The 16,134-nt window shown below is 35.4% G+C and overlaps 1 protein-coding gene across 4 annotated transcripts in view; it reads left to right on the top strand.

Annotated features, from left to right (window-relative positions):
• LOC111147636 (EYA transcriptional coactivator and phosphatase 4) overlaps positions 1 to 16,134 on the top strand; it is a 65,506-nt gene that overhangs the window by 1,835 nt on the left and 47,537 nt on the right. The window contains exons 2-6 of one of the 4 annotated variants that reach the window (XM_022503826.1): positions 8,052 to 8,129; positions 12,538 to 12,604; positions 13,731 to 13,897; positions 14,041 to 14,184; positions 16,009 to 16,088. In XM_022503826.1, coding sequence (XP_022359534.1) covers positions 8,052 to 8,129; positions 12,538 to 12,604; positions 13,731 to 13,897; positions 14,041 to 14,184; positions 16,009 to 16,088 — 536 coding nt within the window. Of the gene's footprint in view, positions 1 to 8,036; positions 8,130 to 12,537; positions 12,605 to 13,730; positions 13,898 to 14,040; positions 14,185 to 16,008; positions 16,089 to 16,134 lie in introns of all 4 variants that reach the window. The other 3 variants (XM_022503825.1, XM_022503824.1, XM_022503823.1) reach the window with 3 other exon arrangements.

The following is a 16,134-nucleotide window of genomic DNA, read 5'->3' on the forward strand; positions in this document are numbered from 1 at the left end:
TGCATCTGTTGTTTTTCTAACTACGTATCATCTAAGTGCCTAATAGAGCACAGCAGCCCTAGCTCTAAGAGTGGGTGAACCAGATTGCACAGACATACAATCTTGGTCATCCCCGTGACCTACAGACTGTCTTCATTGAAATTCTTAACATGGCAAAAAGATATCTGTGATTTTAAGGCTGTCAATAAATAATCCAGTTAAAGTGCCTAAAGCAACATAAACATTTAAAATTCCATCATTTAAAGAATTATCAGTGTGAAAGCTACACATTTAAAATTATAAATCAGTATTAACCCTTAAAATACTTTGAACTATAATTACTGCATTCATATACAGAAAATATATAGAAGTGTAAACAAACTTTCTTTTTTTAAAAGAGCTATTTATTTATTAGAAAGAGAGTGTGGGGAGGGGCAGAAGGAGAGGGAAAGAGAGATTCTTCAAGAAGACTCCTCATTAAGCGCAGAGCCTGACATAAAACTCAACCCCAGGACCCTGAGATTGTGACCTGAGCTGAAACCAAGAGGCACACACTCAATGAATGAGCCAGCCAGGCACGCCATAACATTTTTCTTTTTCTAAATCAAAAGCTAATATACTACTAAAATCAAAAATAAAAACAAGACTATAACACTAACATGGAATCACCCAATAGTAAAATTAAAAAGAAGACCTCCCTACCTGTTGGAAATGTGCATTACAAAAGAATAGTTAGGATAGGCAGTTTGGCCAGATCTCTCTGTTTCTGATTAAATGAAAATATATGACCAGTGAGTGAAAAATAATTCCATTATATCCATTATTTATTTTTTAAAAATAATTTTAACTTGAAATGTTTTCCATTTCCACCTTGAAATACACATTTTATACTTAAAAATCTGTTGCAAGAATTTAGTTTCTCTTAATTCTAACTCAGGAGTCTTTTTCTATAAAGAGCTGGATAGTAAGTATTTTAGTCTTTATAGAACATACCATGTCTGTCTCATCTACTCCACCCTGCCATCCTAACTCAAAAGCAGCCATAGTCAATGCATAAATGAATGAGATTCATCAGGTTCCAATAAAACCCAGTATTCAAATTTCATAGTTATGACAACACAAAATATTCTAGTTTTGATCTTTTTTTAAAAAAACATTTCATTTGTGAAAAACATTCTTAGCTCACTGGCTATTGTTCTGTTTTCAGATATTCATGTAACATGGGAGCTTTACCATAGTGAATATGTACAGTGTTTAGTAATTTAGATGAATCTCAACCAGATATATTTTTCTAAGTGTTAAGTATCAGATTTTCCTAGTTCTTAGTGTTAATGTTAAGAGTCATGTGGCCATGTGGGAAGAACAAAGAATTGTGTGTCAGGAGGAACACACTTACTAGCTGTGTTACCTTGGACGAGTCACTTAACCTCTCTGAGCTTTAATCTCTTTCTATGAAAGGAGGAAAATAATATTTCCCTGCCAAAGCTTTTGTGTTAAACTGTATACTAGTGTATACAAATTGCTTGCCAGTAAAAACCAGTATGTTTCTCTTTCTTTAATTAACAATTCAATAATGACTAGGCAATAGTTTTAAAAGAAAATGAAAACATACATTATGTTAAAAGGTTTTCTAATATTTGGTCATAAAATATATTTTTCTGCATTTAGAATGCGCAAACTGGCCAAAGAAGGCAAGTTTTTAGTAATAAAATGTTAGGTATACTTTGATTGTTAACGATGTAATCTTGGTGGCTTACTGACATGAAATTTATGAATTTATGAATTTTAATGACTTCGGGGAGTTTATTGTATGAGTGTATGTTGGGTATTTATAGCACAAACAAAGATTTGGTGCATATCTCTCCCATTGACAATAAACTGTTTTATCTTTAATCTTGGGTTTTATTGTGGGAATTGGATCCCTTTATAAAATTATTATAATAAAAGAAAAAAGCAAAAGCTAATTTCGTGGCTTTGAAAACCTTTCCTTTAACTTTGAGGTTTTCAAAAGGACTTGAATTATATAGTTTTTACTAATATGAATAAGTTGATAGTGTCCCCTTAATATCTTACCATATTACATTGGTACTCTTAAATATATTACATTATTCTTTGAAGTGATTTAAACTGTTTCAACACCTTAGAGCTAATTATATAATTACATCTGCAGATTTATATTGGAAAATAATTTTTCTTTCAAATTTTTATTGCTTGTAAAATTGTTAAAATGTAGAACTGTCAATAAAAGTAGAATATATTCAATCATACCCTAGCATATAGATCAGTGGTTAACAAATTTTTTTCTGCAAAGAGTGAGATAATAAATATTTTGGGCTTTGCAGGTTATAAGGTCTCTGTTTTAGGTATTCAGCCCTGCTGTTGTTCCACAAAAGCAGCTATAGACAATGGGCTTGGCTGTGTTCAAATAAAACTGGATCTGTGAACACTGAAATTTGAAATTAACAGAATTTTCACAAGTCACAAATATCCTTCTTTAGATATTCTTCAACTGTTGAAAAATTTAAAAGTCATTCATAGCTCACAGGCTATCCAGAAACAGGCCATGGGGAAGATTTGGCATGTGGGATGTAATTTGCTGCCCCCGAGATGAGCTATATGTATGCTCTGAGTCCTTCATGTATATGCATACTTACGCATATAAATGCATGCCGATCTTATGAAAAGTTGCAGAAATACATAAGCTTTTTATTTGCTTAATGGTGTCAAGATTCACGATTAGCTGTACTTTACAGAAAGACATCTGTTGGAATTGCTTAGGATAGGATCTAAAAGTGGATTTTCACTTTCTCAATTAAAATGTATCAAGTTCCTGTTATATGCCAGGCTCTGTGCTAGGAAATGGGAACCCAGTGACCTATAGAATATGATACTGGCCATCAAGGGACCAAAAGTCTAGCAGAGGGAAACAGACAAGAAAGTAATGAGTGCATAATGTGTTCAAGGTGAGTGCATAGCAGAGGGAGGGAATATTTGATTCTACATGGAGATTAAGAAAATGCTTTAGAGAGAAGGTTTGGGGGAACCTAAATCAGACATTCTGATCAGATTTACAACATTTTCTATATTTAAAATCTATATATCATAGAAAAGAATCTTTCAGAATTTTTATTATGTTTATTATACACATGATTTTTCTTATGCAAGGGGTTTATTTCTGAATGTTACATGTTCATGAAGTAGAACCATTTACTATCGTGCCTCTATTCTTTTTAGATTCTTTTTTTTTAAATGAAAGCCATAAGCTGCTTTATTAAATTATTTTACAAAAATTATTTTATTTCTGGATATTTAGGAGTGAAAGACACTTGGTGCTCATAGATAGAGTGAACATATTGATTCAGACAAACTAAATCATAGGCTATACTAATTATTAAAAAGTAGTAGGCCATACTGCGTGCTCCCCTGCAGTGTTATAAATTGTATCCTTCCTGATCTAACTCCTCCTGAAATGCTTTGCAACACCTGTGCTGTCAGAAGGAGCTACGGGTGATTTTGTGGTTCAGAAAGAAGTATATTTAGAATTAGCATATGTATGTCTTTTAAGTGTATACCAGTTTAATCACAGATTTTGGAAGATGAAATGTAAAATGTAAATTACTTGGGTCACCTTCTCTTTCAAGGATTAACTCTGCTAGTGCAACTAATGAACATGAACTTTGAATTATTACAATAAACAGACTTTCTTCACAAATCATTAATATACATTAACTTTGTACTTGAGTTCCAAAGATAATCTGAACAGACAAGATTAAATTTGCTTTGAAAATATGTGTAGGAGGGTATGGATCAAGGTTGAGGCACAGCTGACCCCGGACAATAATCCTGTACAATTTTGATTTAGTCCATAGGTATCAATTATTTTTAAAGGTAAAAAAAAATCCAATTATACCAATATATTATAATCAATATATTAAAAATATTTTGACTTATTTTTAAACATCTGTCTCTGTGAAAAACATCCAAATTACAACTATATAACAAGAAATGCTTGTATTTCTTAAATAGTAAGTTCTGTACAAAGTGCTATATATAGTTTCTCATCTCACTTTCAGAGAAACCCTGAATTACTGAATTAACCCTGAACTCTGAATTACTTATTTTGAGTATATAGAGGAGTAAAACCACAATACTCTTTAACTTCGAATTTTAAAATATGATTGTTGCTTTTGAAATCCAAACATTTGTCTGTAAGTTTCATTTTGTTGAAAAATATGATGTTTCTCTTTTATAGAAGATTGTCCTTTCCATTTTATAGCATGTAATGATTCTGGACACTGTCCTAATAGGTTAAAAACCCTGTTGAACCTGTGTTAATTTAAGAAAAGTGAAATACAGTGAGAAAAAAATACATTTGAATGTGACCATGAATATACACTGATAATCATTTGGAATGAGGATTTTTGTAAGTTTTAGAAAATAGTAAGATGTTTCATTTTTGAATATCTTTCCAGTAATGCTCTGCACATATTTAACTAAAAACAAAGTTGCCTGCCACTAGAAAAGTATATGGCATATTTAATTTAAAGTACAGAAGCAAAACCAAGACAAAAGAAATCAGAATACATTTCAAATATATGTGGACCTTTATTGAAAATGACTTAACATTTTTCAAACCTTTATAATTAAAATAGTATTTCCTTTGTCCTAGTAACCTGTTTCATAAATATTAAGATACTCATTTGTATTCTGTCTTTTTAATCAACTAATCATATATGGAATGTCCATTTCACTTCTCTTGGTTTTCTGCCCCTGGAGGAGCAAACTGTTTATTATTACCTAATGTTATTTTTTTTGTTGTTCACAAAATCAAACCAAATTATTTTGCATTTTACTTGGAGCTCAAGAGATGTTTGTTGATGTCGACCTAATGTGAGAATAATTTACTTACTGTAGCAACATAATCAAATTTCCCTCTTTTCCTTTTTGTTCTTACCTGCATGTGAAAAATAAATAGCAATAATGTGCAGTTTTTCCCCAAATCCATTTGTTGAATTATTACTTTAAAATCCATGCATGTTAGTACACCGAACGCTTCTTAACATCTATGATTCTCTTCATATGCTTTTTACAGATGCCTTTTCTTGGTAAAATGAAACTTCTTTTTCTGTCGTTGACTGAATTCAGACCTTTAAAATTTTAATGAGCAACATTTCCAGTATAGTGAATGCAACTACAAACTCTTTGTCTCCCTTTTCTTCCTCCTCCTTTTGACCACCTGAAACATGCAAATTGAGGAGATTATAATCAACATCAATACAAAGTTGGGATCCAAAGTAACAAAACTAATCCTCATGTCTGGCTTCTAGACTAGTTTTTTAGACCCAGCTCACGTTCTGATCCTTCCTCCTCAATTCACAAGCAAATTATGGAATTTTTTTACAACGATTTTATAAGTATTGTTTATAGATTTAGGCCCATGTACATAGGAATTTAGCCAGCATTAGAATTTAGAAGTTTCAAGAGACTGTCCACTGTATTAGTGTTGCCGAAGGCTTTGGGCTGTGCTTTTTTGTCAGAAGTCGAACGTGGACATTACATCAGAGAGAGAACTTTACATCCATCCTGGCCACACTCTGGATCACCTTCATACAGATGAAAGGAATTCTTGAATAATTCGTGCTTCCTGAGAGGCAGTATGGTTTAGAATTTGGATTCTGATCCCATACCACCTGGTCTCAAATTCTAGTTCTTCCTAGCTATGTGACTACAGGCAAGTTATTTAGCTACTTTGTGCTTCAGCTTAGTCATTTGAAGAGTAAGATGATAATATTATCTACCTCATAGGATCGTCATGAGGAGGAAATGAGTTCATATCTGGAAAGCATAGCAGCAGCCCCCGGCACATATTAAATATCTTTTAAGTGTGTGTTGTTATTATCTGCTTTCACACTTGCTCCTTATCGCCTTTTAAGAAATTTCATGAGAAGACACGGAAAATGTACTGTAGTAGCCTGTTCTCATATTTGCAGTTTTCATTTCTGACGTTTTTTTTCTTAAATACGCTCTCTGGAGAATAAGGCCATTCTTATCCATCTCTGAGCCTTTGTGAGGAGTCCCTGTGGTGAACATAACCATTTTTATACCTGAAGGCAGGCTATTATGATGGAGAGATTGTGGATGGAGAGCTAAAGACCTGAGTTCTGATCATAGTTTCTTCATCTCCTGCAAAGGAATGAATGCAAACTCCTTAGCCCACCCTTCAGCTTTCTGTTATATAAAATGGAGACAGTGGTTCCTATCCATCAGAGTTGTTTTAACGATCAGCTCCATGTCAGTGGTCTAGCACATAGTAAGCTCCTGATAAATAGTTTTGTAGTAGTTAATAATTTGTAGTGGGAAATATAATTAGCAGTCAGGTATAACTATAAATGCATCACTATGTAATAGACTACTATATAAATTACTACCGTAAAGTTTTCACCACCAATTCATTATTTATCACTATACAGTAACTAGACCCTATGCCTCAGATTATTGTTGTTATTGAAAAATAGGGCAAGCTTAAACTTCCCTTTTGCTAGGGTAAGTAATCCAAATTTCTTCACTACTGCTTTCCAACATTTACAGTACTCCTCTGAATCTTTGGGCAAATCTTCACGACATTCTTTTCTTTCTTTTTTTTTTTTTTTAAGATTTTATTTATTTATTTGACAGAGACAGAGATCACAAGTAGACAGAGAGTCAGGCGGCGGGGCGGGGGGGGGAGTGGGGGGGGGAAAGCAGGCTCCCTGCTTAGCAGAGAGCCTGATGCGGGGCTTCATCCCAGGACCCTGAGATCACAACCTGAGCCAAAGGCAGAGGCTTAAGCCACTGAGCCACCCAGGCACCCCTCTTTAGGACATTCTTAAGTCATGAATGCTAACTTAACTCCAGGGCTCACTGTGGGGCAGGAAGAGGGGGTGGTTCCGGTCAATTCTGTTTGTGTGGAAAGAGAGCATAATCATTACTGCATGGTTCTCTATCAGCTAGTTGATTGCCTTTCTAACAGAGTAACATTGCTGACTTGCTTGGTTGATGGGAACACTCTGACTGCAGGATTCTTTTTGCCATGTTTGCTCATGGTTGGCTAGTCTTCAGCTTGCTTCTTCATAGTTTTCTGCTTGCTTGTAAGTTATTTAACTGTATCATTCCATTCATAACCAGGAAACACAAGAGGTGTTCAGTAGAAAGTAATTTAGTTGATCCCCTTGCTGCTGTGATGTATGTAGCAGAGCTTTGCCCACAAAGGGAAAATATGGTGTGACAAAAACAGGCCGGGGCTTTTCCACGGCCCCCTTCCCCTACTCACTGCATCTAATAATGCCAATAATGATGTGTGCCTGCCGACATCACTCCCAAGTGAGGATTTTGGCAAAATATATGACTTCAGAGTAGAAATAACCTTTTAAAGAGTTTTCAGAACTGCTGTAGAAATGATCTTTCTCTCTGCTTATCTCTATAATGCATTAAAAATTGTTATACCATTAAAATAAAACCCCCAATATCTTATGACTGTTTAGATATTTAAAAACAGAAATTTATTGTGTGCCTCATTGTCCATCCATCTCAGGAACAGGCCCATGGTTTCTTTATTTGCATATGCTTCCATTGTACTTTTATGCAATCTATCATGTGTTTTTTAAAAAAATGTCTCCTTGGGAAGAATAAAATATAAGCTAGTAAATCTCTTTGTTATGATTTGGATTAAATGGGCTAAGGACCGACTGTGATTCCTTTTTTCTGTCTTTTGACTCTAATGTCAGAGGGTGCTTAGGTGAGTTACAAATGCAAACATGTGTACTGCTCTTTCCCCTTATAAGGTTGACTGCCTTTAAAACCAGATCTGAGAGAACTAGCTTAGTCAGAGGATTTTTATATTAAATCCTCTAGAAATGCATGTCCATTTTTTAGAAGCTCAATTAACACAACTTTCCTCATCGATTTCTCAAGTGTTCTCTTGCATGCCCATGGTAGTTGGAAAAGCCACTAGTGGAACAGTCAGCATCTTTGATAAACATTTAGAAATAAAACTCACATGTCCTTATTCTTCTACATAGTGTCTCTCCTTGCAGTCAAAACAGAGCCTTTGAACAGCAGTGAAGCGGCAACCACCACTGGAGATGGAGCCCTTGAAACTTTTACTGGGTCAGGTAAAGCCTCAAGCTCATGCGTTGCTACCTACGTATTGGGGTACACATCATCTTCCTGGCGAATAAGCAGCATAAATACCAAAACGAAGTTTCGAGAATGTGGGTTTTTATCACTTTAGCGTCTGATGTGTTTATTTTGAGAGCTAATGGTGACAGAAGTGTATATTTTTTAAAAATTATATTTGGAATCATTTTTACTGGATTTGCAGTTGACAGCAAAACTGTCCTCTGACCTCCTTGTTAGAAAGAAGCAGGGCTGGCTTCCTTTGTAATGATTTTATACAGTGTTTAATTTAATCATTAGGTCATAATCGTTGGCTTTGTTCCCTTAACTTGTCCATTTAAATGGCATAAAAAACTCCCTTCTCTCCCAACATTCGAGATGTAAAACTATCCATTTGATTCCTTCTAAATAACCTTGTTTCCTCTCTGGGTTTAAAAAAAATCCTCCTGTGTAAGCAGCTGAGTGACAAGTATTAAAGGTTAATGGGCTGCTGGAGGACACATGCTGGTTGCATTAGGACCCAGCCTGAGAGCACTACTTTCACCTAGTGCTTCAAAGAGAACAATAGCGTATCTTTAAACAGCAATCCTTTTAAATATAAATACCTGATAACTCCCAGGTGGGCACAAAGGACACGCATTAAGTTGACTTCGTTAAAGATTTTAAGCTACAATATTTAGTTTATTATCTGGTGAAAGGATTTTTTTTTTTTTAACCCGAGAAGGATTTTAATAGCACAAAGATGAACAGTAAACATAGAGAAATTTTTGTGGTAATTTACATTGTAGTTCTGTTGGTCTACTATGATATTTCTTACGTTTCATCCATATTCTCACACGCAAAGGTTTTACGTGTGTATGCTTCCGGTATAAAGAGTGGAAGTACGTCCTTGAATATAATATTGAAGCATACATTGCATTTTCATAGAAATAGATGATCCCCCCTCGTTAATTCACACTGATTGGGAGCAGTTGCTGTGTATTCACATAAATATTGGTATTTCAGACAGAAAGAGGTAATAATTCATACACTCTGCCTTGAGACTCATATGTGCCAATTCATATCCTTTCTAGCAATTCACTTGCCTCCCGCGAGATAAATAGGTACCAGCTTACTCTAGCAGTCTTTACTGCTCACCTACCATAACTCTTGTAAAACTTTCTGCAGAGTAAATGCTTTGGGAACACATTTTTAGGGAAAGAAGTGGAAATACTAAGTAATTGCTGGCATACTTAAATACCATACCACAAGTTTATTGAAAACTAAATGACAGCGTTGTAGAACGTTAGTCCCACAAGGAATTTCAGAGGTCTCTGATCTGATTTATAGGCAGGAGCACAGAGGTGCAGATAAGTTAAAGGTGGTGAAGGCCAGACGGTCCTGGTCTCACAGCTGGTCACTGGTATGCGTGAGTGCAGAGCCGTGGTCTGACGAGTCTGGCAGTCCCTTCTATAATAGTCCATTGGAAAATACAAAACTGGGAAAAGAAATAGTTGTGAGCAGTCATCCTCTCTAAAATTCATGCATATTATCTTTATCTTTATAAATAGTTATCCAGTTTTCTTTTACGAATTATCTAAGGCTGTGCTGTCCCATAGTCACTAGCCCTATGTGGCTATTTAAGTCTAAATTATTTAAAATTTGGTAAAAGTAAAAATGTTGTCTCTCATCACAGCAGTCACATTTCAAGTGTTTAAGAGCTGCCTGTGGTCTTTTTGTGGCTATGGTGTTGAACAGCTCAGATATAGAACATTTCTAGCACCATGGACCAGGTTCCTTTAGACAAAGTGTTCAAAGTCAGGGATTCCCAACAGTAGCACTATTAAAAATTTGGCTTTTTTTCTTTTTTTGTTTGTAGTGGAGGATCTGTCCTCTGCATTGGAAGGGGTTTAGCGGCATCCCTATTGTCTATCCTAGAAGGACAGTAATACTCCCCAGTCATGATAACCCAAAATGTCTCCAGACATTTTAAATATCCCCTTGTAGGTAAAAATCCTACCTGCCCAGCTCCCTCACTTCCCATCTCCTGCCCCACTGAAAATCTCTGATCTAAGGTGTCACAGTAATTAGACTAAAACCTTAAAATTGTTTGCATCACCCTCTGAGAATCTTGTAATACTATATAGAAATTTGCTTTTATTAACTTTTAGGACATTTTGAAAACAAGCAGTTTGTTTACTTTTATTTGCAGAGATGATGGAATATAATGAGTTGAGCGTGTTGGGTAATAACTCTTGTTTACTGAAATGACAATGGGGAATGAGAGGAACGTCTCTGAAATCTGTACATGGTAGTCCAGAAACCATACCGGAGATTAAGCTGCCCTGTGTAGAAACAGACTTTACTATGGTCGGCGGAATCTCATCCCACCTTAAGGAAATTTTGTTGTTTTCTGTTACCTGAAGACTCATGAGTTAGAATAAATACATACATTTTAGTGTAGAAGCAAGTTTTGTATGAACATCTTAGTTTTCTGAGCTAGAGGTTTTGCATTCTATTTAGCAAGTGAACATACAGACATTAATAAAAATTTTAAATGTTGAGCCTTGGTACTGTTATGGGTACATTATTTTAATATTGTCTAGATTCATTCATTAGCAGGAGGAAAATCCTATATTCAGATTTCCATTCAGGTATATGGGGCTTTTTCTCTGAAATATTTTTGCTCTTTGGCTTTTTTTTTTAAAATAAAAGTTGCTCTGGTGGATGGTTCTTTTCATTTCCTGATGTCACTTTGGAACAGTTTTGTGATATGCAATCTTGAGAAGAATTGATTACTATAAAATGACATTTTATAAATAAGTGACAACACATGGAGTTATGCCTCGTTTAACTATATTTTTGCTCACTATTGTGAGTTAATGAAACAGACTGAATTTCCTGGGGAATAACACTATTGCTGTTATGTAATAAACGCTTAGCATCTGTAATGTGGTAGGAAAAGCATGTTCTCGTTAAGGTGATTTGAAAGTTTTAAACATTAAGCTTTTAATAAATCAGTATAAAATTAATGGTTCATTGGTCAATTGATTTGCAAATTTAAATAGCAATTTCACTTAAATTTTGTTTAGTTAAAACATTTAGAACCTGACACCTCTCGTCATATTCAATGATTCTCAAACTGATTCATAATATCCTTGAAAACTTACTTTCTGTGCTATTGCTATGAAAAACCATAATACACTTTCCATACTCAGAGCTTACAGGCCAAATAGCATTTTAAATACACTAAATTCTATGTGTTTACAAAATGACAGATCACAAGGGTACTTAATAGCATTTGGATGTAGGAATATATCATGTTTCATAAAACAGTTAGCAACCTAAACCTATTTGTCACTTTTACAATTCTCAAAGTTTAGCTCCAGAATTATTATGAACAACTTAGGAAGGACACAGTACTTTGAAGTATAACTATGATTGATTAGACTAAACTAATTCCAGCACTGCATTGTGTACTACTTTAATCTTTTTGAAAAGTGAATGAACAGCAGATGGCCTAATAAAGACACTCTGTGTGCTTGCCCAGTATGGATTGGCTCTGAAGGGACTGCCTCAACGCTATGGAGTCCATGTACTTGCAATACATCTGTCTTAGTCAAGGCAGTTGGTTAAGAGAAACTTCCAGACTTCTGAATGTAGTCCAGTTTGGGGCTGCATGTTAGGACAAAATGTTAACAGGACCTGACTTTCACTTTTGAGTTCTCCTCCAGAAAGTGCTGTCTCTGATAGTTCAGAATATATTTGTAAATATGATCGCTGGGGTATTATGCAATGGTGTTTCGTAAGACATGGTGTGTTACCACTCATGCTTTCTATGCATACTCCACTTAGTACTCAGATATCTTGGACTCTGCATTTTTAACTGCTCATCTGATTGGTAAAATTAGAGGATGTAAATAATAGTATTTTACAATTTCAAAATGCAGTTGGAAACTCGCATTTTTCTTGAAATTTTATTGTATTTTTAGTAGAATAGATATGGAGGAAGAGCAGTATGTTGCTGTCCTAGTTGGAATTTAAAACATAAAACCTAAAGTCTGAAAATTTTTAAAAATTTACTTTGTCACAAAATCATAATGGTCTGGAATCAAGGATATTTATTCCTACTTAATCGTACGTAAGAATATGCTACTGATGTGAGAATGTGAAAGAACAACAAAGAGAAAGGATTGTGAGGAGATTTCATTTTATGCTCTTAGACCAAACTTGAAGCAGTTCCATTACAAGAAAATATTTAGGCATCTGTTTCTGTTTAGAAAATGATTTTTTTCTGTTTAGAAAACGAGTGAATTTGTAGAAACATCTCTTGAACATGATAATTTCTTCAAACTGGCTTTGTCATTCTAGTGAAACATATTCACGAAGCAACTTTTTTTGCACTGGTTTTTTTGTGTCTTACAGTAATAACAAGTAGTGGCTACAGCCCCAGATCAGCACATCAATATTCCCCACAGCTATATCCTTCCAAGTAAGTGCTCAGTAGATTCCTTTGTGTATGTAAGTGTGTCAAAGATAGTTGAATAGATGGATGCTTGCACAGAGCAGTTGGGTGGGTTAGACATATGGACAAATACCCTATACAAATCCAGGAACAGAGATATACTCCTGTTTGTCCAGACAGTTCCTTTAATTCTGGATCTTTGTATACCTCGAGGAAAGCGTCAAGCTCAAACCAGAAAACACTGATTTCTGGATGAAAATTCAAAAATGCTGACTAGCTTAAGGAAAATCTGAAAAGATTACATCTTATTCAAACGTTAACCCTTCATAATTTGTTCCATATAACATCATTTTCATGGGATTTCAAGTTCTCAGGCACATATTTTAGAATAATGTGCTCCATTGTTTTTTACAACAAACAAAGTCAACTTATTGAAGGCAGGGGTAGAAATTTCAAATTTAACAATATTAGGTATATATCTGAATTTGGTTACAATCAGCCAGATGTGTTAAGGTTTTGGAGTCATGATCCACACACATTTAAATGTTATTCTCTGGAGCAGCTACAGTCTCTGCCCTTAAGTACAGACTGGGGTTTGGATATCCATTCGGGAACATTCTGTAAAATGTGGCACAATAAAGGGAGTGGCATTCCATTTCTTTTCAGGAAACAGCTGCCTACCTTTTTCCTTTCTTTTCTTTTTTCTTAAATGTCCTGTTCTCGGCAGAGAATTGGTAGGACTTTTCATGACTTGTGTATCTGTGGTATAGCAGCAGGGGAGACTGTAGGTAGAAACTGTAGGTAAGCTCATGAGCATGCTAACTGGCCTGGGCTCCACTTCCCTGGTCCGCACATTAATTGAGATACTATTCCAGAGGTCAACAAGTGCTGTAGACAGAAGACTTTAGATCTAATATCTGATCCAGATGTCTCATGATATAGGTGAGACGTAAGTCTTTAAGGAGTTTAAGCCATTTGTCCCAAGTCGCTATACTGACTGGTAGCAGAGCCCGGGCTCCGGACGTTTGGACTTTTGTCCTTTCCCTGTTGTTAGAATTGTATTGTGGATGAAGAAGAGGGTTACTTCCTGGCTATGATAAGGTTTCACTGAATCTAAGCTGTCTGAAGTAATGTGCAGTCTTTGTTGCCACAGTAATGCTATTTTTCTGATATTTAGGCCCTATCCACACATTCTTTCTACACCAGCAGCTCAAACGATGTCTGCCTACGCAGGCCAGACTCAGTATTCGGGGATGCAGCAGCCAGCGGTCTACACAGCCTACTCACAGACAGGACAGCCCTACAGCCTGCCCACTTACGGTATCGCACCTCTTTCCTCTGTTTCTTTGCTTAGGAGCGGGTAATCCTGCTGCCTAGTGCTTAGATATTCTAGCGTAAGTGACAACTCAGGAGCAAGGTCATTCTACTAATGCGAGGGTCTGTGCTCTGCATTTCCCAAACAGATCTGGGCGTGATGTTGCCAGGCATCAAGACGGAGAGTGGACTTTCACAGACCCCATCCCCATTACAGAGCGGGTGCCTCAGTTACAGCCCAGGGTTTTCCACCCCACAGCCAGGCCAGACGCCGTATTCTTACCAGATGCCAGGTAAGCCACCGCACAGGAAGCATGTTACGCGAGGAGGAATTCTCTGGATGAGACTCCTTGGCTTCAGAATAGGGATATGCCTTTGTGAAAATGGTTTTAATTGTTACTGCTGTTTGCATCCGGGAAGACAAATAGCTAGAGAAGAGGAAAAACAAACAAACAAACAAAAAAACATGGTGGAAAGAATTGAATATACATCAGGAAACGTGACCTATACCAAATTTCAGTACTTAAGTTGAAGTTGTATGAAATTGGCAGGACACTAAGTCCAAGCAGAGTAACCTCCGAGCCATGTCAATCATACACAGACGTCTATTTAAGTGAGGTTCAAAGATTCATGTGTGTTTTCTTGTCCATATTCCTTAAGTGTGTAATGGTGCTTTGATTATATTTAAAATTGAGTTAATACCTTTCTAAGTCCTGTTTACCGTTTAACTATTTTGGATTTTCTGTTCATTCCTCAAATACCTCTCCTCTATTAATACTTTATTTCTTACTTGAAATATTTGTATAATTACTAATATAATTCTATATATTCAATATATTCATTATATAATCAATTCAATATATAATTCTAATATATAATTAGAAATATAAATATTTCTAATGCTAGAAATATTTATATAATTTGTACTCCCCCCCCCCCCAACAACAATCCTCTGCATCTGAGTATTTAATTTTGCTTCTACATTTGGTCATTATGTAGTAGTTGCAGAAAGAATTTTAGTGACATAGTAAATGCATTAAAAGCTTTCTGCCGTTGTGTCTGTTCTGTCTACATTTGGGGTTATGTAAATCATACTTTTTTAATCAACCCAGTGTTGAAATTTTAGTCCAACTAAAGTGAAATAATTACCTAGACCTTTTTGGCTGAAAGGGCAGATCTCTTTTTACCTAAACTGTAGAAATATAGTAGTATATATAGAAATATAGTTACATAAATGTTAAAGCCACAGTGGGCCACACATCGTCAGTTAGGAGTATGAAAGCAACCATGAGTACATTTTCATTGGTCCCCCCAATACTTCATGTTGGATATTCTGGGCCAGATCAGTTTGTGTTAATTATATAATATTATTGCAATTCTAAACACACTGATAAAACAAGTAATCAGCTGTGTCAGTAGTCTTTCATTTTACTTCTTCATAAGTCCATTCCATGGAACATATGTTTAAAAAATGATCTTTAAATTGAAATCTCACTTGTTTTTAATTGAAAAAATAATTTAAAAAACAATTAAATTTCTAACTTTGTAGTCAAATCTTTGAAGGCTCTCAAGCCCTACGTGACTGTACTATACTTAGTCTGAGTCCCACTTCACATCTTTCTTGACTCCAAGGAAAGGACAGAGGAGGAAAGAAAAGACAGGGTGCTGCAAGCATCAGTTCTAAGTTGGTTCTATGTTTCCTAAGCTAACCTTATCCACATGTTTAGCTCAAATGGTTTCTGTGTGCATATGCAGCTTGTATGACCATTTGAAAGTTCCGGTAGCTTCCTAGGAGTACTCTGCATAACATTTTATTCTTTGAAAACCTCTGCTCTTCTAGGCATTTAACCTTCAAAGGTTAACTGCTGTCCTTAAGACTGTTCCCATGTGTTCCTGTTTAGTCCAACAGACATCTACAGCAAAGACTTTATCTGTTGTCACAAGAAGGATAGAGCTAAGCACTCATTTCCTTATAAATCTCTCAACTTCAAATTTCATGTTTTGTTGCCTTAACAAAATTAAAAATATACTTCTCTCATTGGCTTCTGCAAAGTGAAATGTTTTTATAATTTTGCAAAGAGATACTTTTTAAGTGCAATTTTTTTCTTTATTTCTAGGTTCTAGTTTTGCACCATCATCTACTATTTATGCAAATAATTCAGTCTCCAATTCAACAAATTTTAGTGGTTCACAACAGGTATAGTAGCTTTTTTGTATTTAGGCTTTTTGTGTCTTTCAGATCT

The sequence above is a fragment of the Enhydra lutris genome, unplaced genomic scaffold (assembly GCF_002288905.1).
Source record: "Enhydra lutris kenyoni isolate GAN:26980312 unplaced genomic scaffold, ASM228890v2 scaffoldscaffold17, whole genome shotgun sequence".
In the NCBI taxonomy this organism is placed as follows: domain Eukaryota; kingdom Metazoa; phylum Chordata; class Mammalia; order Carnivora; family Mustelidae; genus Enhydra; species Enhydra lutris.